Below are 25411 nucleotides of genomic sequence, written 5' to 3'. Positions count from 1 at the left end.
GTCACTGAATTTGCAAGCAAAGCCCAAAAGTTGTGGTGACAAACTTGGTTATTACGTGTTCGTTCTGAAGATTCACGAATCTGGACATCTTGCAGCAGTAAAACTGTGGAAGGGATGGGTTTTATCATTTCATGGCAACCCTGCGTTAATAGAACTGACCATCGTTCTTTGATTAAGAGTCCGTTTGAGACGGTTTCTATTCTATTGAAAACACTTCGCTCATAAGCGATTTTGTCAGAATCACATTGAAATATGTATACAAAAAATCCAAGTGCTTCATGAAAAAACACTTAAAAGTACATTGAAATTTTTTGTGAAAGGTTGTCAGAATCACTTTCTTTGGAGCTTGGCCATGTCTAAGCTATATTGCTCAGGCATTTAAAAATAAATCCCTATGGAAAAGGCTCAGTTATATATTCACTGGTTCATGACTTGGGTAATATCCCTAAGCTGCCTCACTAAATTAAGAAAACAACAGAAGAAAAAAAGAAGATTGTTTTTGGTGGAGGCTCCTGACTTCTTTGGGAGTGATTTCATGCAGGGTTATTTAATAAAAATACAAATAAACCACACCTATCAATGCAACATTCAGAAGATCAGGGATTAAAAACAATTCGCTCAACTTTTTATGCATCATTACCACAAATGTCAAAAGCAAGCTTCTTGCCTTTTCATTTTTTTCCTGTTTCTTTTTGGTAGCTAAGCAGGTTGGAGGTTGGTGCATGGACTTGCCAAAATGGCAAAGATCTCCATATAAATCAATGAAAATATAGTATAAAAAAAATCCCATTGCAATTTGAGTGTATGTATATAGTTATTGAACAGGCACTACAGAAGGAGCAATTCAATAATTCAATTGTCCAACTAAAAAAATCCAACGATACAGCCTAATGTTGGTCAAGAAATGAAACCACTGAAAAAGAATAGAGAAATATCCAGACCCACCAAAGAAGGAATAGAGTGAGGGTTTCATAAGACATCTTGGAACTAGAACCTTCTTTCCAATTCCTCCACCGCGAAAGACCATAACATATGAAGCCTTATTGGATCATATACGAGCAACATATGAATTGGCGAGCGTGACATATCTTACCCACCGATATGGATTATAAGTTCCAGATTTCTTTGCTATCTGCAAGTACTTTACCTTCATAGGCAAGAGATGGAAATAAACAACACAGTTTAGCTATCCAATCTTAACACATAAACAACATGAAAGTATTCATTGCACAATACACATAATGCAGGAACATGAACCCTCCTTGCACAGTCAAACACAAGGAAGAATGTATCAAGTAATCATTCTTTACCTATTGCCCTGTCAAGACCTACCTATAAAAGAAGTTTTAGTAGTTTCTTTTCTTTTCTTTTTCTTTTTCTTTTCAGAAAAGCACTGGGGATAGCATTGTTATAGGGCTGGGGCGACTAATGCTAAGAGGGTGGGATAGATATCAGGCATCATTGCCAACCTGTTCCATTACACAATATATTTCAAAATAAGAAATGACATTTTATGCATTTTTATAGCTCCATTAGAAATCAACCCTATTTAAAATATTTAAAAAGAAACCTTTTATGGACTATAACAAGGGCGTGCCATAGTCGAGATTTAGGTTGGGATGGGATATGAAATCTGGACCCATATTCAACTCACAGATTCAATTGATATTGGTCCTTTCAAGTCCAAAACGAGATAGCTTTAGAGAAACTGTTATTAGCTTTTTTATGCGCCTGTGTAAACAGTTTTATAAAGACACCTGTGACCTAGTGACATGGATTGTATGGACAATTTATCAAGATGGGCTAGCAGCCCAACCCAACTCGTAGAACACAACCTGACCAAAAAGACTCGCATAGCAATAGGATACAAGCAACAAATTCAACAGGACTCTCATAAAGAGATGAACAATATACAGAAAAGATTTTAACCACACATTTACACCCATTGCATGGTTTGAGAGAGGTAAGTATGAAACTTATGACAATGGCTTACCTGAAGTCTTGAAGAATTATACATAGGTATTGTAAATGTCATGCTAACTGGACCAGATTCTTTTGTTATATTTCCTGCATTGAGCATGTAATGTCATGAATGTGTACATACAATGAGATGTACATAAAATGTGTATCTGAATGAAAGCAATGAAGGAGATACTAAACCCATAGTAAAACAATGATAAAATTATACCATGTGCTTCAGGTGAAAAGGTCAGTCTGGCACGCAGTGTATGTTCAGATCCACCAACAATCTGTTTTGCATAGAACTTGTCAGTATAGTAGATGTATCAAATGGGTGAAAGTTAAGCACTGCTAAAACGACTACTTAATAACTCAATAACATGAACACATAACAAAATTGATGATAATTTATTGCCTTCTTTAAACCCCATTCAAGTCTCTTATTTGCTTCCTTGAAATCTGTTGTTTGCCCAACTGCTCCTGGTTCCAACTCAAAACTGGCTCTGAAATAAAGAACAGTGGCACCAAAATGTCAACATTGAAATACGAAGAAAATTTTATAGTGAAATTCAGCATCTAATTAATAGATTAAAGAGTCATGCAAAAGCACTTACCATTTCATCATATCAAATGGGATAGTGATGGCATTGAATAAAACCTAATATTCTCTTAGCAATAAATAATAAGTAAACAGTTACCTGATTGTATATTTAGGTAGCGGCATTTGTACAGCAATTGTGTTTGAAGTAATGTTTGATGGGAACTCAGCAAATATTTTCAGAATCACTTCGGCCTACAGTGGCAATTCCAAACTGTAAATTCCTAACAGCACTACATGATCTATAAATGATATTGAATAATACAAAGTCAAAAAGAATACATATGCCACAAAGGCCATCATAATAGTGTAAGTCCAGGATATTCAATATCTTGATAAAAATCTGGTTCTTTATCTTCCTGAATATTTTTTTTTGGGAGTTTTACTAAAATACCCAAAATGGGGGCTGAAATTATAAAAAAACCCAACACCCAAAACCCATCATTACACACAGTCAAAACCCATTTATAAACATACCCAAAAAATATACAATTGTTGATTTTGGGGTTGATTTTGGGTGTGTTTCTATGTTTAAATAGTGTTTGGGTTTTTTTATAAATACATGTATAGGATTGGGTTTATTTATAAATTTGTATTTTTTTTTCCGGTTAATTTCACAACCTTAAACCATAAGATGAAACTTATGAAACAGTATTCACCTTAAGTGCTCCTGCTTCTTCAATCAAAGCATTAATACGAAAAGGAGGCTTGAACTCCTGAGTCATACGGTAGTTCATGACAGGAAATTCACCATCAGGGGGTACCTAAAATTAGTAGCACGGAGCACCCATTAATCATTTAAACAACAGATGTCAAATTAGTCGAATACCTTTTATGTAAACAAGAATAATCTGGCTCATTTTCACTTACCAGGGTCAGAGTTTTGTCTACTTCAAAATTATCAAGACGTACGGATTCATGAAAATTACAATCATCAAGTATCACTGCTCCTGAGCCAAAGGAACTCCTATAGTCTGCAAGAGAAAGCAGCATTTGAGATTGTGAAAGGACTAGATATGAGTTTGATAAGAAACACTTGCCAAGATATAAACATATTAAAGCTACACCCAAGCATTGTAGTTGATGATTGTAGCCACTAGTATCATATAGTTCAAAACATAAGAAAGAGGGACTTTTCTTGGGGTCATATAATCCATTAAAAATCTTACATCAAATTTTTAGTTCAATCTAAAAACTAGATAAAATTTCACAACTCAAAATCTTAAATCAGACCATCATGCTTTGACCATAACACCTCAGACAACTCCATGGCACCCACCATACACATGAAAATATTGATTTTCGAAAGATAGTTGTGAACTTGTAAAACATAACAGCAATTTGGTGCCATGTAAGACAAATACCATATGCCGATCCTCCACCTCTTCCTATGCTCAGGTCCTCATTAAGAGCTAATCGGATTTCTGGATTGCCAGTGAGATAGCTCTTCATTTGAATCGTGCCATCAATCTCAGAAGTCAGTATGTACCCCTGTATAACAACATTAGATTAACTAAAAGGAATACAACAATGCTGCACATCTAATTGACTATATAGTACTGTTCCCATATATATTGAATAAATATAGGCAAGTTCAGAAAAGCCTAGAATTAAGTCAAAAGAATCTGCTAGTAAAATTTATGTACCACATGCATATTTACAAGAATGATTGATGTGCCATTTGATTGGTTGGTAAATACTTATCCATTTTAAAAGTTTAAGGCTAAAGCTACGAGCAGTAGAACCTCAAAGATTATTTTTAGTCTAGACGCAAGTGCCCGAGATGAAAACTAGGATCTTGGTATTTATTTTACTTTCAGCTCTTACTTCGAAAACCCTAATATTAGCTGCTACTGAGCAACCTGTTCCTTGATAATCAGCCCTTCTATGGTGTATGAATCCATCTAAAACATAATTTATACTATCTTTCAAGAACCACATAAGTGGAATTTCCATATAAGGTCTAGAAAAGAAAATGCTTGAAATTAGATACAGCCTAAAGGGATAAGCAGTCACCTTTGGATAGCAAGAAAATAACATAATAAAATTTAAATACCACAGAGATGTCATTGATCTCATTCAGAAGAACCACTGGACATACCATATGACATTAATAAGGACAGAAGGTATGCAGGATTTCCTTATCAAACCAAAGAAGTTCATGATAACACTTGGCTAAGATGGCATCAAATTTTGCTAGTTAGAAACTGTAAGAACTTACTATCATGTCTACTATAATTGTTATATTTTAATGCCTATCAGGAAAGAGTGGTTGCACATAATAGTCAGTAAAAGACACAAATACCCACACTAGAGCTAAAAGTAACACTGATCTTCTCGATTATATCCACAAAAATTTCCTCCCTCTTCCTACCGCCAGGCTCACTTGCAACAACTGATTTTGTGACAGCTGTTCCAGGCATTCTCTTTGTCCCTTGCTGCATGCATCAGTTTTGGTAGTCAATAAGTAAAATGCTACTAAGTTAACAACGGAAATAATATTCCACACATGCACAATTTATTTTCTGAAGTAATTAATTGATAGATGACACCATACCATAAAAAGGCCAGTAGGGCCAATAGATGATAAACGTGCAGAATCAAGAATAATTGGCTCATTAAAGATATAAGACTTCAACAGTTCAGTTGATGTTGTTTGCACAAAGCCAAAATCCTGACATGAAAAGACAAAAGTCAACTCACAAGTGATTCAATATATTCTCAATTTCCATGGATGATGCTATCACAAAGTTTGAATGCACTTATCCATTTTATCAACATCTTTTGTTTCCTTTTTTATTTTATATGAAATACAAACTTTCTTCGGATAGAAAATGAAAGTTATAACACAGGGGACAAGGTGTTCCCTGAATATCACTCATCAAAAAGTAAAACCATCGCCAACACAATAAATAGCATGAAAAGACCAGTCCCAAGATTCTGAAGAAACGTCCACAAGGATGTCCAGACTCCAACTCCGTCTCACAAATTATCCATATCCTTTCCCTAGCACCCTAAAAAATTATCTTGTTCCTCTTCATCCAAACAACCTAAAATATTGTCAATACAACACATCTTCTTAGTACCAAACCCCTTTTCCTCCCTCCAAAAAACTATAAGATTTCACACAGTAAAGCATCACATGAAGCTAGGATTGCCCAACTCAAGCTGGCCTTATACAGCCTTAGCCTTATCGACAAAAAAATACATAACTGGGCAAGGGAGCAGTCAGTAGTTCGTATATTCAGCATTGCCTTTGTAGAATACACACTATTGAGGAGAAAGAGACCGACAAGGTTCCCTCCTCTGCACCATGCCAAGATGCTCACCTTCCCATGAGCAATAACTGAAGCTAGAACCTACACCTTAGGGGTACTTTGGCCTTCCAAATTGCATTAGAGGGGCCACCAAGAGGAAAAGAAGACTCATCCATTAGATTCCATGAATAGGACTTACAAGAAACAACTCCTGACAACTTGAACTCCCAAGTTCTCCTAACCTGCATAGATGGGATCAACACCATACTTTTAAGAATAGGTAGTCACTCTGTTAAGTTCCCCACTTATGAGTCACTCACGTTTCTTTGAAACCCAAAATCCCAATATAAAGGAGAAGAAGAAGGGTTCAAACACAAACTAGCACTAGGAGCATTATGAGATTGTGATAATCTGTACAAACAAGGAAGAGAATAAAATTTTGTTTCCCCCCACCCATTCTCTTCCCATAAGCCTCACCCTTTCTCCATTCCCCAACCCCGAATCTGCAAAGAAAAGCAAAAGAATTTAGGCTTTGAGAGATGTCATTCCAAGGGCACTGACTTGAACCCCTGATCAGGATGTTATAATCCCAGCCATTCTCATACAGCCTATATTCGCTCTTAATGAGAGCACGCCATATTAAATTCCTCTCCACCTAAAATCCCCATAACCTTTCTCCCAACTTAAGCTTTATTTCTCCTTGCTAAGTTCTCCATAACCTTTTCTCCCAACTTAAGCTGTATTTCTCCTTGCTAAGTTCCACACTCCTAAACCCCCTTTCTCTTTCATTGAGTCACCAAATCCCATTTAACCAAGTGATCCTTTTTTCCTCCCTTCATTGCTTCCCCCAAAATTAAAAAATAATTCTTATAAAAAATCTCCAGCCTCTAGACCACAGTTGTAGGAATCTTAAATAATGACAGGTAATCTCAAAACAGATTGAGTAAGTGTCAATCTTCTCCCTCTAAAAGGAAACCTCTACTCTACCCTTCTGCTTGTGAAATTGTATATTCCTTATCCATATATTTCAAAAACATAAAGTTATAACACTTCTCAAAAGAAAGGCTAGTTATTGCATTCTAAAATTCCAATCTCAAATAATCCAATTGATACATACATATATATATATATATATATATATGTGCTAAAATTTAGTTTGAACAATTCTAATTAAAACTGTCCTTTAAAAGCACTAGTCCTTTGGATAACTGTAAGAATATAACCTGGGGGTGGGGGAAAATCATCATGGACAAGGACAAGTAATGTTTAGAAAATGATTAACAGGAGGACGTTAATTCTAGATTTACAGAATAGGGTAACTAACAAATTACATTATAAATTTTCAATCTAATATAAAAACTATCTGAGCGTATAGTGATGATAAGAAGCATGAAGTCATATATGCTAAAGAAAGATCCACCGAATAAGTTAAAAATATATAAGAGGCACTTACTATGACTTCATCAAGCAACTCGTACACAAGCACAAAATTCTTCCTTATAGAATCTTCATTGAGAACTCCAACATAATCTTTGATGACACGGGCAATTCTTTGAAGAAGTTCCAAGACAAGAGATGGCGATACATTAGCTCTTGTGGTTGCAACAAATAATAGTCCAACAACCTTCACATGAAAGTAGTTGACACCATCCACATTCTATCGATTGAGTAAAGAAAAGGTCAGCACAAGAAACCAAATATCCATTCCATACCCAATCAAATATGCATGCACAATGGGTTATAAACCAAGACAAGACCTACTGTAACAAAGCAATACAAAAAGAGGGAATTGACAAATCGATATCATCATGTCCAATTAACCACTTTAATGGGTACACTGCGTACATGGAACCCATTTCACAGTTCCAGATATTCAGGAAAATTAACCCATGCCAGACATTCCTCAGCAAGATAATACCTACAAAGACAGGTGGTGCTTCCTCTTGCCCATCTTCTTTCCAAAACTTCACCTTCCGGAAAAATATCTCCGCACTTCCTTTTGGTACTTCACCGCGATCTGCATTAACAAAATCATATATCAAGAAACATCTTTCAGCACTAAACTCCATCAGAACATATTTCTCAAATGTTTATTTATTTAGACTTTCTTATGGTGGAAAAAAAAAAAGGTTTCTTTAGACTTGTTTTTCTATCTCTCGCCATAACCGTTCCCAAAAAGGTCAACATGGTACCAAATTCTTCAAAAACAGAGCTCAATTTGTCTCTTCATAAATAAAAAATAATTGGGAAAATTAACAGTATGCATTTACGATCTGGGAAAAACCACTAGAGTCTAGAGCTGAATAAAACAGTGTTTTAGAGCTAACTCGAAATACCAAAAGCAACAAGTGATCTAAACGAAGATTGAACTACATAGGAACTGAGTTGCTGAACATTTTAGATCGGAATTAAAAATCTGAGTAACTGAAATTTGAGTTTGGATCAGTCGAGAGAGAGAGAGAGAGAGAGAGAGAGAGAGAGAGAGACTGACAGTCGCGGAAGACGATGTTATCGCCACGCTGCGAGAGCACGAAGAACTGCGAGATCATGGCTTTGCTTAATTCTTTCTCCTCCCTGTGTCCGAAATGCGGTGGGTGTTCCTCAAGCTCAGCTGTTGAGTTGAGGCCCCGATTGCTTTTGTTCGTATATTAGACTCAACTTTGCTCAGCTAATGAAGTTTACAGTTTTACTTTTTAAACCGTTTTGTCTTTTAATTTTGTCATTTTTTTTCTTGATACTTTTAGGGATTTCGCATTTGGTAACTTCTTTCAATATTACCAGTTCCTCCATACCATTAAATATCACCACATTTCATCCTACTTCCTGTTAAAAAATCATTAAAAATTATGCTTTGAAAAAAATACTTAAGAAAAAGAGAAGGAGAACAAACAAAAAACAAGGCAAAGCTACACGCAAGCGAAGAAAAGAATCTCCTCTACCAAGTTCCGAACTTCATCACCTACATTGCTCACCGCTGTACAATCACACAATTGTCGTTAGGGATGTGCAAGGTCCAATCTAACCAAATTGAGCGATCCAATTCAATTCAATCCAATTTTAATCGGTTTCGATGATTTAGCGAATTGGATTGAATTCCTAATTTTCAAAACTGACGATTGAATCGGATAACAGATTTACTTGTGAGAATCCAATTCAGTCTAAGTTAATTTCATGCTTATTTTGCTTATGTAGGTATTTGTAATTGAAAAAGTTATGAACATTTGAAGTCCTTTAATGGGAGTTATATTTAATATATTATAGATCAGAATAATTTTCTTTAGCATTTTATTTATATTTTAAATTTATATATATTAATATGTTTGATTAGATTAACGTACTGATAAATATTTTATATTTCATTATTATATTTTCTCAATTGGATCGGATCGGATTGTATTTAAACTTTTGATCTGATCGGATTGGATTGGATACATCACAATCCAATCTATATTGGATGGTATCACACTCCGAACCAAGAGTAAGATAAAATGTCGTGCCTGGTGTGTCATAATAAAGTAAGATTAAACGGCCAGCCTTCTCAAATAATATCTGAAAATATCTACATAAGCAAGATTTGCTTCCTCTTAGCTTGTAAGTTATCTTCAGTTCTCCTAACCTCTTAGTTCTCTATTTCACAAACTTGCCAAAATATTAGTGTAGGGGTGAGCATCAATAGTAAATAAAACCTTGCCACAGTAAATTGATCTAACTAAATTAAGTGTCATGGAATCATATTATCACATATCATAATAGCAATAATGCATGAGTGCAAGGCAAACTCCTCGTCTATTCTCATAATCAAGCGTACTTTCAACTTATGACATCCAAATAAAAAATTTAACATCAATAAAATTTTAAATATTTAATTATTCACTTTTGATAAACTACAAATTAAATTAAACCAAATAAACTCCCAAAAATTCACTAAATTATGTGAAAAATTTTACAATAATTTCTAAGCACCTCAAAATATTCAAGGTTTCACAAATGGGATGCAGATTGACTAAATTATATTGGTTTCAAACTTACGTGCACCCCTAGTTGTCAGAACATGATATGAGAGCAATCAAGAAAACCAAATCAACCTTACACATCTTTTCCATGATTTCTCTCTATTTCTTTATTTAATATAATCAACCTCCTTCCCTCACTAATTGCAACTTGAGCAATCAAGAAAACCAAATCAACCTTACACATCTTTTCCATGATTTCTCTCTATTTCTCTATTTAATATAATCAACCTCCTTCCCTCACTAATTGCAACTTGTACAACGAGCGAGAAAAGTAGGCCATCAAAGATGCCTATTCATTTACTAACATTTGCGATATGTCTCTCTCTTTGCGCTTGGGGGTTGCGTTTATAAAGGGAAGATGATGTTAAGGGTGGGTTGGGGTGAGGGAAGGGCGAAGAAGGTTAATGTTTGGGTTAGGGTTTAGTTTAGGTTTAGGTTTATTTTTTAAAATTATTAGCCTCTCCGGATGCGCTTCTGTGCCTGCGAGAGGTTTTTTTTTATTAAAAAATTTAATTTATTTTAGAATTAAGAAAGATAATGGGTAGTTGTATTCCATAAAAATAGGATTTATGATCTGATTTTTCTTTTAATTTTAATTTTTTTAATATAAAAATGTAAATTTATCATATTATCCTCATTTAATTAATAATTTTAATTCTTAATGTTTGAATTAACTAAGGACATTTTTTGATATTTTGAATGTTTCACCATTCTCTAACTTTTGCTCTATATATATAGATTATTTTTGGTGGAAACAGCCAATTTACCTTTAAATTGCGTCACATGCTTGGCACATGATAATTTTTGGGTAAAGTATCATTTTACCCCCCGAATTATGCTTAACCCCGTGAACTAAAAAGTCATCTAATTTAGCACTTGAACTCATTATAATAGATAATTTAGACCTTGCCACTAAATTTTTTAAAATTTCATCCAATTTTTTGTTATTAATAAGGATAAGATTATAATTTTGAGTAAAATAGGAGTAAAATATATAAAATAAAGAAAAAAAATAAGATCTCTAAAATAAAATAACAATATTTATAATTTTATAATTTTATAATTGATAAGGCTTAATTGCTACAATACACTCTGAAACATTAGTCAATTCTCACTTCAACCCCTTAAAGTTAAAGTGACCCACTTTGCCTCCTTGACCAGGGTTTGATGTTCCACATTGCATCTACTGTTAACTCAATCCAAAAGTCATTAAGTTTGATGACGTGACAGGGTTGTTTTAGTAATTTTGTGCACCTAGGTTTTTTAATTACTTTAAAAAATTAAAATACAAACATAAAATTGAAAATAAAATAGATTTTAGAAAAAAAAAAAAAAACCATACTCATCCCTTCTCCCCCAATCACACCAAATCCACCTCTTCATTCTCTGTCCTTCTAAACCCCCCTTTCCCTCACCTACTGAAACCCATTGCTCCCCTACACAGTAACCTACCCTCTGTGCAGAACCCAAAACCTATTCCTTCCCCAGCCCACCCTTCCTGCAGAGCAGAAACCCATCACCTCATCCCGACAACCCACTCTCCTTGGGCAGAATCCAAAACCCCTCCCCACCCTTCCCCCTACCCCAGATTTCTTACACCTCCCTCGATTTCTTATTTGCTCCCCCTTCCCCATTGCCCCTCCCTTTGGTTTTTTCTACCCCACTCCCACATAACCCTAGCCCTCATACCCAATCCCCTTATCCCCGACCCGTGCCCCTCTAGCCTATCTTCCCTATCGTAACTCACCCTGCACACGTTAGTATTTTAATTTTTTATTAATTTTTTTATCCATGCTGGAGGTGGGCTCTAATTTGCCACATTATCCACTCAAATTTGTGAATAAAAAATCTAGGTGCACAAAATTACTAATACACCTCTGCCACGTCATCAAACTTAAAGGACTTTTGGATGGAATTGATGGTAGAGGGCATTGTGGAACATCAAACCTTGATAAAAGGGGCAAAGTGGGTCACTTTAACTTTAAGGGGGTAAAGTGAGAATTGACCAATGTTTCAAGGTGCACTGTAGCAATAAGAGTTTTTCTATTTGAACACCAAAGTTTTCTTTGTTCACCCCAATACTTAAATCATTAAGCTTTTAGGCCAAAAGTCACTTTTGATCCCTATAGTTTGGCACTTCAATCACTTTTGACCATGTAGTTTCAATTGCGTCACTTTTGACCTTGTAGTTTCATATTTGGAGCAATTCAAGGACAATATTAAATTTATGTTAATTTCTTTAACGGAGCAACCACGTGCCTTTCACGTGGAGGGGCAATATTGTCAGACCAAAACCCCACATTAAAAGTTGTCTCTACCTCTTCCTTAGGGCATGAAAATGGGCAATCAAAATCTCAATATCCTCCTTCATTCACTATCCCAAATTCCCAGCACCTACCTAACAATCTTTATCTCCTTCATCCCTTTCTCTCTCCCTACAGATCCAATCTTCCAAATAACCAATTTCTCTTCCTCATTTCTCAACTCCTTCCACCATTCTCCACCTCACACCCACCACCACTCATCATGCTTTTGTGAACTTTCTTCTTTTGCTATAACTGTAACGGGCATTGAATTTTTCTTTTGTTATCAGACATGCGTTTTTTGCTGCAAGTGTAAAACCTGGGTATAATGCAATCAAATTTGACTAAAAAAAACACTCAAATGTTCATTGTGAAATAACAATCAGATTTAACAATCATAATAGAAAGATACTAAATTCTTGGTTTTTTATTTTTTATTTTATACAAAGATACTTCATTAGAAAAGCCCTAGAAAGACCAAAGGAGGAAGTAAGATAGGAATAAACAATCCTGCATAAATACAAACTAGAACCACCAGGCAATAGCAACTAAAGCCAAATCCAAAGAAAACCATAAGTAAAAATACATGACACCAACAAAGCCCTCCAACCATCGAGAAATGGTTGGTTTTACACTTTTGTACTTCATTTTCAAAGCAGCCACTTTCTCCTTCAATTGCTATAGTTGCTGAGTGGTGGTGGGTGTGAGGTGGAGAATGATGGAAGGAGTTGAGAAATGAGGGAGAGAAACTGGTTATTTAGAAGATTGAATTTGTAGGGAGAAAGAAAGAGATGGAGGATATAGAGATTGGTTAGGTTCTGGGAATTTGGGATAGTGAAGGAGGGAGGATTTTGAGATTTTGGTTGCCCATTTTCTGGCCCTAGGGAAGTGGTGGAGACCAGCTTTTAGAAAGGGGTTTTGGTCTGACAATATTGCCTCTCCACGTGAGGGGCACGTGGTTGCTCCGTTAAAGAAATTGACATAAATTTTATATTGTCCTTGAATTGCTCCAAATATGAAACTATAAGGTCAAAAGTGACGAAATTAAAACTACATGGTCAAAAGTGGTTGAAGTGCCAAACTACAGGGACCAAAAGTGACATTTGGCCTAAGTTTTATTATTGTGTAAAAAGACAAAAAATGTCATACAACTTCATACTTAATCCTAGTACATCTATAAACACACCTCACCACTCTTCATAATAAGTTTTAGAAAAACACAAACTTTTCTACACCTTTATTTTATCAAAAGATTATTGAAGAGAAGTTTGTTTTATGCAAAGATATTAAGACCCTCTGCTGTTTGGAATAAAAATAAATAAATAGTAAAGTATGACCACAACCCTCTTTTCCCATTTTGAAATATGGAATTGGAATATGAAATTCTATTGTATAAATATGGAATCAGACAATAGAAATATTAATTTGTTAGGTGGATCAAATTGACATATAATTTTGATTTTTTGAAGTAGCAAGAAACTCTGGTTGCCTTTTGTTCATGTGTCTACTAATACCATCTCCAGTAGGGTATTTGTCCATCATTCTTCCTAGATCATTTTCAATTTTTCGAAAAAAAAAATATGTTGCTAAATATTTGACAACATTGTTTTTATCTTATGATCTAAGTACATTCTAATATTTTAATTAGAATGTAAAATTAACTAAGTACACCCTATAGAACTACCAAAAATACCCCTAATACACCCTAATACTTGTAGCATTATTTTATAGTTTAATAGTGTTTATAAATCTTTGAATTTTCATATGGATTTATGCTTCTACTAAAACTGTTGACACTTTTTTTGCAATTCCAAATTCTTGCAATCACCTCCTCTTCCATTAAAAACACAAGAGGACAAACAATCTCTTGATTAGGGTTAAATATGATTAGTAGGGTGTACTTATTAAAATTATATTTGTTTCACAATTCTATATATCTTTTTTGGTCATTTTATATTAGGGTAAATCAGTAATTCAATATATTTTTTTATAGTAGAGTATACTCAGTTAATTTTAAGGTTCGTTTAGCAGTACTCTTTAATTAATGTGAGGTTGAAGTGAACTTAAAGTGGTGAGAGACAAGATAGCGGGGTTGAGGGGTGTGAGGTTGATGAGTTCTTTTATTTTATTTTTCTTGTTGGGTGTGTATTTATGGGTAGTTTGAGAAGAAAGTGAGATTTTCTTAGAAATTGGGAAATTTTGAATTAAAAGTTGAGGTGAAGTTATAATACGGGTGAACAAAAAGAAGTGCGAGTAAAACTAAAAAAAAATGACTAGCATTTCAAAGAGCCAAGAGTGCCAAACTTTGTACCAAGACACAATAGCTGGAGTGCAAAAATGAGAAGCTTGTCTTCTCTCTGCCGGAGTAGCTGGTTATCGAGGACAAGAAGAGAAGCTCCACACTCAATCTTATTCTCAAATACTCTCTGTACTGACAACAGTGATGGGGTTCAAAGCTCAAGGATCAAGATCTTCGATCGCCATTTCAGACGCAAACAGGTTCAAATCTCTTGTTCACAAATATCTGTGAAGTGTCTCAATTGGGCAATTGGGTTGAGGTCGGCAGTCTGAGAAATTATTGGATTAACTCATTTTCATTTGATTTTTCAGAAAAATTTGTTATTTGTTATTGTTCGGAAGGTGTTGAGTTTTCTATGTGTTTAATGTAGCTTCAGTAGCTACCGAAAGACGATTGGTATTGCTGAACAAATTTATTTAATTTCAGCTTGATCGAGCTGCTTGGTTGATGCGCTCGAAGGATTCTTTTGTTGATACTGTTGCTGAGAATCTATTAGATCGTTTGGAGGTAACAAGATAGTTCTTTTTAGTTTAAGTCCACTAGTTCTTTTTACGGATTGGGTTATGATTACAAAATAGTTTTTTTGCTTCTAGCATTTGTTGGCTTCATCACTCTTATTTCAACAAATGGTGAGATGTGATTGGAAATTTAATTCAAGTCTTTAGCTTTAAGAGGGTTATTTTTTCCTGAGTTGGTCTTTTTCTTGTCTCACATCTTTCTGTCCATTTGTAATGATAATCACACCACTTCTGACAAATAAACTATAGTAACAACCAAATTATTTCCCGGTTAGTTCTGGCATCTGTATGGCATTGCGTATCTTGGGCTATTTTGTAGCTAAAGAATGAGATATGTCATCGTGCGGTCCTCTACTATAGTTTCTCTAGGCTTCTGATGATTCTTAGATTCCAATTTCCTTGAGTGGCTATATTCTTTTGAAAGTTCCTGCCTGTCAATATGTGGGTTGATATGGTTGAATAATGTAGTTCTGTTTCTTTCCAAACTTAAGCCAACTTTCTTGTGTGATGTTTTTTCCCTTGCACAGAAGCTCAATTCCTAGTCTTGTATAAGATTTTCTTAGAGAAATGATTTGGTATCCAAAGCTTGTCTCATAACAATAACAAACTATTCCTAGTGCACTGGATTCCACCGTCATCTGATGTATTCAGTTAACAGTAGGACTGGTAACCTTCTCAGTGTATATTTTCCCTAGCACTCAATATTCAAAACAAGATTTTTTGACTTTGTATTTAAGAATATGTATTTGTTATAAAGAGTAATGATAAATGCAAAGTTTGAGCTTATGCCATTGCAGTATCCATATGCGAAATGTTAGAACTGTACTATGTCATGACCTTTATAGTACCAATATTTTCTTCTTTTTTTAATGTTTAAATTGGTATTTGTCTCATATTGCAGGATTGCAAGAAAACATTTCCGACAGCATTATGTTTGGGAGGTTCGTTGGAAGCTGTCAGGCGTTTGTTACGTGGTCGTGGTAAGAAATTAGTTTTGTAATACCATTCTCCTTTCATCTTTGTATTTAGCTCTAACATATGGAGTAGCACATAATTTTTTTCTTCAAAGTTAATGAGATTAAATATGATTGTTTTGAGCCGTGTTTATGAAGATTATCTTATGACTAGTGTGATATCCTACATTTGTATCTGTGTCCTGTGATGGTGATTGTCTGATTAAGCTATCAATTGGTAGAGCCTTACCTAAAATAGTAGAATAAGAGTTTCTCTTAACTCTCTCTCGCTCTTACTCTTTGTGGCACAAGTGTGCACAACCTAATTCACTAGTTGTTTCCAAGAGAAGATAACTAAGGCAAAAGCAGAATGTTCATTATGATGGGTATGACATACAGCATAGTGTGATTGCTCAATTACAATAACTTAGATAACTTATATTATATTATTTTCTTTTAGGTGCCATCGAAAGGCTCATTATGATGTCTACATCACATGATATGGTAAAACTATGTAGAGATGCTGAGCATGGTGTACAGAGTGAAAACATTGAAACATCGTTTATGGTTGGTGACGAAGAGTTTTTACCTGTCAAAGAAAGGTATCCCCTCTAAATTTCATTTCTTTGTTAGGTTAAATTTACTATTGTTGGTGAGTTTTAACTTTTGATATGATGCCCTCTAATTTTATGTGTGAAGTTCTCTAGATCTGGTAATAAGTTGCTTGGGCCTTCACTGGACAAATGATCTTCCCGGAGCCATGATACAGGTATTTGCTCTTTCATTCTTGTTGCATGCCTCAATACTCAAGACTCAAGACTCAAGATCAATTTTATTTATAGATTAAAAGCTATGGAAATGCCTGTTTATGCTACTGCATTGGTTCATCATTTTCATATATTTACATACCGTCTAAGCTGTTAGCTATTTATATACCAAAAGATTTAATAGATTTGGTCAAAGTCCTACACTTTATTGAATACTCAAATCCAGAAAGTCAAGAATAGAACTACATAAGCATGCATTTGTGGAGAAAACTACACGTCCACACACCAAGCACATACGTGCATACTTCTACATTGACACATAGATGTGAAAGAATAAATATCTGCATGATTTGAGTGATAATACGAGTACTTTGTTTTTATGAAACACTATTTTTCATGATATAAAATACCTAAATCTTAAAAACCTAATACACATGAAAACTATGTAATTGTTCAGACTTTATTGAAAAAGTTATTGCACTTAATGTTAATGGGAACTATGTTGCTTGTGATTTTCGTAGCTGATGAAATGATGGTTGTTGCTCTGAGAGAGTTAATTCCTACAAATTTACTGATGACTTTCATTTAATATTTGCATCCTTATTTCTTTTTGTTCTAGTTCTCTATACATGGTGTTATATGATCATCAATGTCATCATTGTCATCATCAGTATAGAATTCAGAATGTAACTGTATGGAAATATCTAAGCTAGATGTTTGTGTGTGACAGAGCAGATTGGCATTGAAGCCAGATGGCCTATTTTTAGCTGCAATTCTTGGTGGAGAAACCTTAAAGTCATTTTCTGTTTATCTATAGTTACTTTAAAACTTGACAGTAGTTTACTACTCAAGAAATGCATAGTTGATTATTTACTTCTTCTTTTTTGTTACTAGAGAGCTGAGAATAGCATGCACAGTGGCACAAATGGAGCGTGAAGGAGGCATCAGTCCACGAATATCACCTTTGGCACAAGTATGTAATTTATTGCATTGGTTTTCATTTTCTAAGGGATCCGAGTAGTTGTTTTGTTTTTCGGTCTGATATGGATTTTTCCATTTGGTTATTTGATATTTTCCTCAGAAGAATTTGTTCTTTTTAATAACTCCTGGAACGTTGAAAGAAGTAGTATAGTGGAATTTAGAGTGAGTCATCATTTCCTTTACAACTCTGTAATTTCCCAAGCATACTAAAATTGATTAATTCAAAGTAATGTTTGTATTTAAATTGTTATTTTTAATGAAATCAAACATTCACTTGAGGTTAGTACCCCATTTTTTTCTTTCCCTATTTTATCTTTCTATCAGCTTCTGCATGCGTTTGAAAAGGTAGTTGCAACTTGTGACCTTCCTGGAAGAATTGACTGTATCCTGTAATATTTTGAGCATAGTTGGCAACTTGGCAGGTTTCATCTGGTTGGATATGGATTGTTGTGAAGTTTTTTATTTTATGAGTGATCAGTTATAAATAAAATTATGCCACTGGTGCGAATGCTTTATGTGCTGGATGGAGAGCTAATGCAGGGATTTTGGTATATACTATTTCATATAAAATTGGATGACCAGAAGTGTGAATAATCATGGCAGTTGTTGTATGATATATTTGACATACCTTTTTTGATATTTGTGTTTTGTCGTGCTCTCTTTGCCCTTATTTTGTTAATCCCCACTGTGAATACTGAAACCCACATTTGGAATATTAAACCTTGCATGTCAATATGTAAGATATTAGGCCTCTCCACCCTTTGATGCCTTAATTTTAATGTGGCATCGGAAAGGGCAATCCATGTGTCAGACCCGATGGCCCAGACGTGCTTCATGTTACCCAATATGGTTGATCCATGTGTTTGGTCCAATCATGCCACATATTAGGGGGCTCGTTGAGAGTATAGAACATTATTGTGAATTCTAAGCCTTGCATTACAAACAATGTATAATATCTTTGGTCTCCCCAATGGTGCCACATGTAAGGGGGTGCGTTGAGAGTACATTAGGAATACTAAGCCTTGCATGACGATATATAAATCTTTGGCTACTTCACCCATTGCCAATTCGTTTTGGGTTGGATGACTTAACTTTAACAATCCCCTCCTCGAGCATTTACTTATTATTCTTTATCATAAATGAATATCTTTTTCTCCTTCTTTCATTGTTTTGTTTCCGTAAAAGTATATTACTGAGTGGTTAAAAATCAAAATTTGCACATGTGAATCCTCATGCCCCCCCTCTTTTCTTTTGGGGTTTAGGTGCGGGATGCAGGCAATCTTTTGACCAGGGCAGGTTTTTCCCTTCCAGGTGTTGATGTTGACGAATTTGTAGTCAGATATCCAAGTGGTGAGCATTCCCAGTCTAAGTTACAGCTCTGGACCTGTAATTGTAATAATTTTGGACTCATGAATTTACTGGCTAAAACTCGGATGTTCCATGTCTTAATATGTTCATGCCTTCAATTTTAGCGTTATGTGGTGTTTCTTTAAGCTTGATTGCATGTTGTCGTTGGAGGGGAACAGAAATCTGTTATACAAATATGGTAGTCTATCTACTGGTGTTCACTTTCCCCTTCCCATCTTAGGAGTTGCTAGACATGGTAGATGCTAACTTCACTTGGTCTCTTCATTTGAAATTGTGATATTTTTCGTAGTTCATTATTTTTATTTTTTTGGTTAAAGCTTTCATTCTTTTTGTAGACTAAGCTCCTTCAATCTCCTGTTACAAGAAGGGTTGATGGGGTAGGTGATAGGATGCTTTTTGTTTTTATTTTCAGAAGGGGTGGGTGAGGGGATGATAACAGATATCTATTGAGTATGGTTTAGTAAAATCGCGTACGTTATGTCATGAGCATAAAGTCCCGCTTTCCAATGAAATGATGCATGTACATAGAAGATAAAAGGTCTATCAGTTTATGTTCTGTTGAAGTGGTGGAAGTTAAATGGAAATTCTTACCCCAGGTTGGTTCTCAGCTTTATAGTGCACTGTGCAAAGATTGAAAGTAGGGCTACTCATACAAAGAAACACAATAAAAAGTGTCTTTCTTGATGCCATATTTTGGTAGATTTTTATTTTATTTTATAGCTTAGGAGTCGTGATTGAATAATTGATATAAAAGTATTACTAAGAATGTTAACTCCCTTGAGGAAGTCCCAGAATAGTTTAAAGTCTACAATTCCAAACACATGAAATAGTTAAAGTCCATAATGAATTTAACCTATTAGCAAACAAAATAATAGATGTCAGTTTTGAATATGAACTGACAAAAGGATAAAGAACTAGATACCAAATAAAAATTTCGAACCACAAATAAAGTTTGAATAAATTGATTCATATATGTATATATACTTTAAAAAGGGCCTATGTACAAAACAGTTTGGGGACCCTTTAACACTGGGGGCCTGTACCATGGTACCATTTGGACATGGTCAGGGATGGCCCTGATTATACACTTCCATTCAGACTGTTTAATAAAATTCAGCATGCTTAGAAGGCAATAATTACTTGGACAAAGCATCTGATCCGAATTTGACTTGTGTCCAACCTCTAATTTTCCTCTCTTTTCTGGTTCCTTTTTCTTTTCTTTGTTTTGTTTGTCTTGGGTTACATAAGAAAGAGGAGTTGGTGGGGACCGGGTTGGCAACTTGTATGTCAAAAACATGACTGGTTTAGGCAGCTCTAAGATCAAACTCCTTAGTTCTACAAACTTTATTTTTGTTTTGAACTGATAAGCATGCATAATATTTGAAGGCAATGAGTACATTAATATAGCAACAATTTTTTTGGGTGTGATTTGTCTTGTTTGAATATCATGTCTTACTCCTGTTGCCTAAGTCTTTTGTCATTCATTATTTTTGGTTTTTTCCATTCATTGTAGCCCTGGATCTCGTAGAACATCTGCGTGCCATGGGTGAAACCAATGCCCTTTTACAAAGGAACACTGTAAGATATATTTACTTTTGGGCAGACTATGTTTGTGTACATTATCAAGTAATATTTATGTTTTACTTTTATCTAATCCTATTGATGGGTCTGATCTTCTTATCATTCAAATCAGATTCTAAAGAGGGAAACTGCTCTGGCCACTGCTGCAATTTATGATTCAATGTTTGCAGCAGAAGATGGCACCATCCCTGCAACCTTCCAGGTGAGCATATAACAAACTCCCTTACTAGTCATTTCTTGAAAAAATAGATAAGTAATAAACCCTATCATAACTGGGGAAAAAACTAAAACATAAACGGACGTCTGAATGACCAGGGATCCTGTCAGGGAAGCTTTATATTGTGTCAAGAGTCTCAATTTGAACCATTGACCAGAATGTGTGGTTTGAAAACATAAGTCCCAAATTTAATTGGCTGAGCTTGGCTAGTCAAGTCTGAGTTGTGGAACCTACCTAAGCATGCTACCCGAAGCACCTTGGAGTTGAGAGAGAGGCCTTGACTTTGTCTTGATGGATGCGACTTTGACTTGATTGTCATGATTCTGTCTCGGCTTTGGTTTTAGTGTTGTCAACTGAGAGCTTGGAACAGTCGATTGTTTAGGGCATCTTTGTTGTACACATTTATGAAATTTGACAACTTAAAAGGTGGACTAACAAGGTTTTGTATTCCTCTCATATACCGTCTGTGCCATGGACTTGTGTCATAATTAACCACTGAAGGGTGCTCTATAATACTTATGGAAAATCTTAGAGAAAGACATCCGGCATGCTTCTTTTCATTTAATCACCACTGTCACATCGGTGTTTAAGAGGCGTTCTGCACCTTGTTCTCCTTGTATTATTGTGCAATTGCATAGCAATCTGACTCGTATAGAATGCTGTCCATTGTACTGCAATAGTAGTGTATAAGCAAAGTTTCATGGCAGCAAGTTTTTGTTGATTGTAATTAGTAGGCAGTAGAGACTGCAATTAGAGCTCGAATCGCCCATCATTTTCTCTGTGTATTACCACTAAAAAAAGAAATGGAAAAATAAGGGGTTCCTTATATGTTCAGTGGATCAATGCTGGCAACGTGCCTTGATAATTATATGAGTGGTTCTTGGTTTTGCAGGTTATTTATATGACAGGGTGGAGGGACCATCCATCTCAGCAGAAGGCAAAAAGGAGGGGCTCTGCAACTGTGTCCTTTCAGGACATCCAGAAGCAATTTGGAAGTGAAAGTTGATGAACTCTTTCTGCATGGGGCTTGGCTGTTGTTTTCTAAGCATATGAAAGTGAATTTTCTCTACAGGATCATGATATAGTTCTTGAATAATACTTATGGGAGCCACTTGTGTACTTATTTTGTGAGAGAAAAACAACTGCGGGACCAAAATGTGCGGTCTTTGGTTTTTTTGGACAAAACCAAAACCAAAACCAAAATGTGTTGTTAATCAAGATATTTTAGTGGATACTTCCTTTTTGGGTAATTTCCAATTTCTCTTTTGCAGGTAGTTCTTACAAACCCCAAAATTTATTATGTCACAGCCTAAAAAAGATAATGGATTGTGTTCCATAAAAATAGGATTCATTATTTGATTTTTTTTTAATTTTTTTAAATATGAAAAAGTGTGAATTTACCATATTATCCTCATTTAATTAATAATTTCAATTTTTAAACCAAGGACATTTTCTGGTATTTTGAATGTTTCACCATTTTCTTCCTTTTGCTTTATATATATAGATTAAAAGAGCACCCCTGCTATTTTAAATTTGTAACTAATATATTTACATATCAAATAACTATACCCTAATAGTTATCAAAATAGGAATTGGATTAGTAATTGTGATTAGAATGGAGATCGTAATATTGTAGGGTTTAGGGAAGTCGGCATAAATTTTTGTTTCCTTCCCTAGTTAGGAAAGTATACAAATGTCACTATATATAGATACATCAAATCAAATACAAAAACACAATGAACAGAAACCCATCCTTTCAAAACCAAGTTCTTCCGATCCCATGGCTTTTTACAAGTGTCTTTTTTTCGCATCTCTCATATTTAGCACGGTTTTCGTCACCATGTCACAACAAGCTTGCACGCCCCAAGCCTTCAACCAAAAGACCTTTGCTGCATGCCATAATCTACCGATTTTGAACTCCACGATACACTGGAATTATTACCCCTCCAAAGGCACCGTCGACGTGGCGTTCGCACAAGCCGTGGTGAGCGACTCCAGATGGGTTGCATGGGCCATAAACCCTACCTCCACTGGCATGGTGGGCTCCCAAGCTATCGTGGCTTTCAAGAGAACAGACGGAGCTGTGTCCGTTTACTCGTCCCCGATCAAGAGCTATGGAACTCGTTTGGAGCAAGGAAATCTCAGCTTCCCTCTGTTTGATGTCTCCGCCGTGTACGAGAACCACCAGATCGTCATCTTCGCCACCGTAGGCCTTCCCAACAACGTCAGTGTCGTCAACCATGTTTGGCAGCAAGGACCTTTGTCCGGAAACACACCGCAGATGCACTCCGTGTCCGGACCAAACGTTCAGTCCTTTGGAACTCTGGATTTTCTTTCCGGGAAAGTGGAAACAGTCAGGAGGGGAACGAGTTCTGTATTCAGAGTGAAGATTTCTCATGGAATTATTAATACCATCAGTTGGGGCATTCTGATGCCCGTTGGGGCTATTGTGGCGAGGCATTTCAAGGCTGCTGATCCAGCATGGTTTCATGTTCATAGGGCGTGTCAGATGCTGGGATATTTTGGTGGAGTTGCTGGGTTTGCAACCGGGCTTTGGCTCGGCCATAAATCTTCAGGGGTTGAATATAAAGGACACCGATGCATAGGCATCACTCTTTTTGCTCTTGCAACACTACAGGTGTTGGTTGCTTTGGGTTTGAGGCCCAACAAGACAGACAAGAAGAGAGTTTTCTGGAACTGGTTTCACTACTTGGTCGGTTATGGAACAATCATTCTCGGCATTGTCAACATCCTAAAAGGATTTGATATGCTTCAGCCAGGAAAATGGTGGAAATTTTCATATCTTATCACCATCGGTGTTTTGGGCTGTGTTGCTGCAGTGTTAGAAGCACGCGCATGGATTCTAGTTTTGATAAGGAAGACCGATCAAGCTGCAGAACAAAATAAGGATGACACGAGTGTAGTTTAAGATAGTGTAAGAAGTGATAATTAGCTTTACAATTGTATTTACTTATTTTCGTGTCAATTGTATCTGTACTCATTTTTAATTTCAAGGATCATATATAATATTTTTTGTTTTTGTTAAAGTACGTCTCAATTTGATATGTGATAATGTGAATGTCAACCAACATATAATACTCTTTACACATATTAAAATATTTGTTGAGTATCACTGTGCAGCTATACTATTTAAACTTTAAATTTTTTAAAAAAGAAAAACTTTAAATTTTAAAAAAAAGAAAAAAAAGAAGAACCTCTATCCTTTAAAGCCACGTGTCGAAAATATGTATAGTCGCCGGCTATACCCTTTTTAAGAAAAAAATTGTAGTATCGCAGCACGGCTATACTATTTAATTTAAAAATTAATAATAAAAAAGGACCCTCCTATTTGCATTGGTTGGTACTTTGTGGATATTAATTTGTAACATATCCAAAGTTGATATTAATCTTCCTCTATTTGATGTTTTAATATAATTTTTAGGGCAATGATTTCCCCATTCCTATTTTATCCACTTACACTCCTTTTTTAGTTATAAAAAAAGGAGTGTAAGTGGATAAAATAGAAGAAAAAGGAGTGGGGAAATTACCCTTCAATTTTTATACCATATGTTATCCTTATTCAATAATAGTGAGAATTATTTGTATAATACGTGAATTTGTATGTGTTACTGAAAATTTTGTAAAAAGTACGTGAAAATTTTAATTTAAATAATTAACTAATTGGTTTTAATTTGAATTTGTGTTACTGAAAATTTTGTAAAAAATAAGTGTATAAAACATTAGAAATACGTACATACACGTACAATACGACTATTGTATGTTTGCTTTTTAAAGAAAACGTGAGACGTATATAGAACACAAATGTAATGTTGAAAAATACGTACCTACATATGTGTATATATGTATATATGCAAATATATATATATGTGTGTGTATATATATATATATAAGAATACATATGTAAAAGACTATAGCCGCTCGTCTATACTATTTATTAAATTCAATTCAGAAAAAAACAAAAACAAAAACAAAAAACGAAAAAAAAAAACAGTAACGCCTCTCGCCTATACTATATTTATATATTTTTTGAAAAACTGAGTATAGCCGGGCGGCTATACTATTTCTTAATATTAAAAAGGTCCCAACCATTTGTAGCCACGTGTCAACACATGTCTTTTTAAAAAATTTCAAAACTGAATATAGCCGTTCGGCTATACTATTTAAAATTCAAAAGCGTATCATTTTCTTTTTTAAAATATAAAATTAGTTTCTTTAGGTCAATAAATAGTTTTGTTAATGAGTAATTAATATTAATTATTTTAATTAATTCCATAAATTATATTGATTTTTTTTGTTGGAGAAGGAGAATTCATTCATAAAACTGCTGACGTACAAAGAACAACATAAATTATATTACTTAATAAATAGTAATTAACTATATGATGGGTAATGTTTAATATCCAAATCGAATTTGAAGCCTAATGGCATGTTTGGTAGGCCTCATTGGGCTGGACTGGATTAATTAGCACTTAAAAAGGTACAGTGGAGTCCTTTGCGAATCCTTTAACTTTTTCCCGTCTCATCGTCAACCATTTTCTAAAAGCATCATTCAAATATATCAATAGACTTGAGTGTT

At 35.0% G+C, this 25411-nt stretch overlaps 2 protein-coding genes and 1 pseudogene across 4 annotated transcripts; 2 read left to right on the top strand and 1 right to left on the bottom strand.

The window, feature by feature from the left end:
* Nucleotides 1-754: 754 nt before the first annotated feature.
* LOC103319509 (Clathrin adaptor complexes medium subunit family protein) lies at nt 755-8526 on the bottom strand. The gene is made up of 13 exons (XM_089044916.1): nt 8306-8526; nt 7737-7831; nt 7268-7471; nt 5115-5231; nt 4867-4995; nt 3922-4048; nt 3428-3531; nt 3217-3321; nt 2658-2752; nt 2375-2462; nt 2189-2249; nt 1994-2067; nt 755-1147 (listed from the first exon to the last, which is right to left on the bottom strand). The coding sequence occupies exons 1-13, from the start codon at nt 8361-8363 to the stop codon at nt 1049-1051; spliced, it is 1356 nt and encodes a 451-aa protein (XP_088901042.1). The 5' UTR covers nt 8364-8526; the 3' UTR covers nt 755-1048.
* Nucleotides 8527-14393: 5867 nt separating this feature from the next.
* LOC103319508 (S-adenosyl-L-methionine-dependent methyltransferases superfamily protein) lies at nt 14394-22064 on the top strand. Of its 3 annotated transcripts, none has more exons than XM_008221059.3 (11): nt 14394-14629; nt 14856-14936; nt 15849-15927; nt 16361-16502; nt 16600-16669; nt 17398-17462; nt 17562-17640; nt 18911-18998; nt 20530-20594; nt 20710-20799; nt 20913-21642. In XM_008221059.3, exons 1-11 carry the CDS (start codon nt 14468-14470, stop codon nt 20991-20993), a joined length of 1002 nt encoding a protein of 333 aa, XP_008219281.2. In that variant the 5' UTR covers nt 14394-14467; the 3' UTR covers nt 20994-21642. The 3 variants fall into 3 exon arrangements, with proteins under 3 accessions (XP_008219281.2, XP_008219282.2, XP_008219280.2); XM_008221060.3 differs by lacking the exon at nt 20913-21642 and adding an exon at nt 21707-22064 and having other exon boundaries at nt 14396-14629; nt 16419-16502; nt 16608-16669; XM_008221058.3 differs by lacking the exon at nt 20913-21642 and adding an exon at nt 21707-22064 and having other exon boundaries at nt 14400-14629.
* A 436-nt stretch (nt 22065-22500) lies between these two features.
* LOC103319538 (cytochrome b561 and DOMON domain-containing protein At5g47530 pseudogene) lies at nt 22501-23821 on the top strand (annotated as a pseudogene).
* The last annotated feature ends 1590 nt before the right edge of the window (nt 23822-25411 follow it).

This window comes from Prunus mume, linkage group LG2 (assembly GCF_029339155.1).
Source record: "Prunus mume cultivar Tortuosa linkage group LG2, ASM2933915v1, whole genome shotgun sequence".
Taxonomy (NCBI): Eukaryota; Viridiplantae; Streptophyta; class Magnoliopsida; order Rosales; family Rosaceae; genus Prunus; species Prunus mume.
Note: the sequence above shows the minus strand (reverse complement) of the source record. Positions and strands in the feature narration are given on the sequence as shown.

Coding starts and splice junctions, on each gene's coding strand:
- LOC103319509 (XM_089044916.1), bottom strand. CDS start 8,363: ATGATCTCGCAGTTCTTCGTGCTCTCGCAGCGTGGCGATAACATCGTC. Junction 3,532..3,921: donor AGGTGGAGGATCGGCATATG/GTATTTGTCTTA, acceptor TTTCTCTTGCAG/ACTATAGGAGTTCCTTTGGC. Junction 2,068..2,188: donor CTTTTCACCTGAAGCACATG/GTATAATTTTAT, acceptor TGCTCAATGCAG/GAAATATAACAAAAGAATCT.
- LOC103319508 (XM_008221058.3), top strand. CDS start 14,468: ATGAGAAGCTTGTCTTCTCTCTGCCGGAGTAGCTGGTTATCGAGGACA. Junction 16,670..17,397: donor TTCCCGGAGCCATGATACAG/GTATTTGCTCTT, acceptor TGTGTGTGACAG/AGCAGATTGGCATTGAAGCC. Junction 20,800..21,706: donor CCATCCCTGCAACCTTCCAG/GTGAGCATATAA, acceptor TTGGTTTTGCAG/GTTATTTATATGACAGGGTG.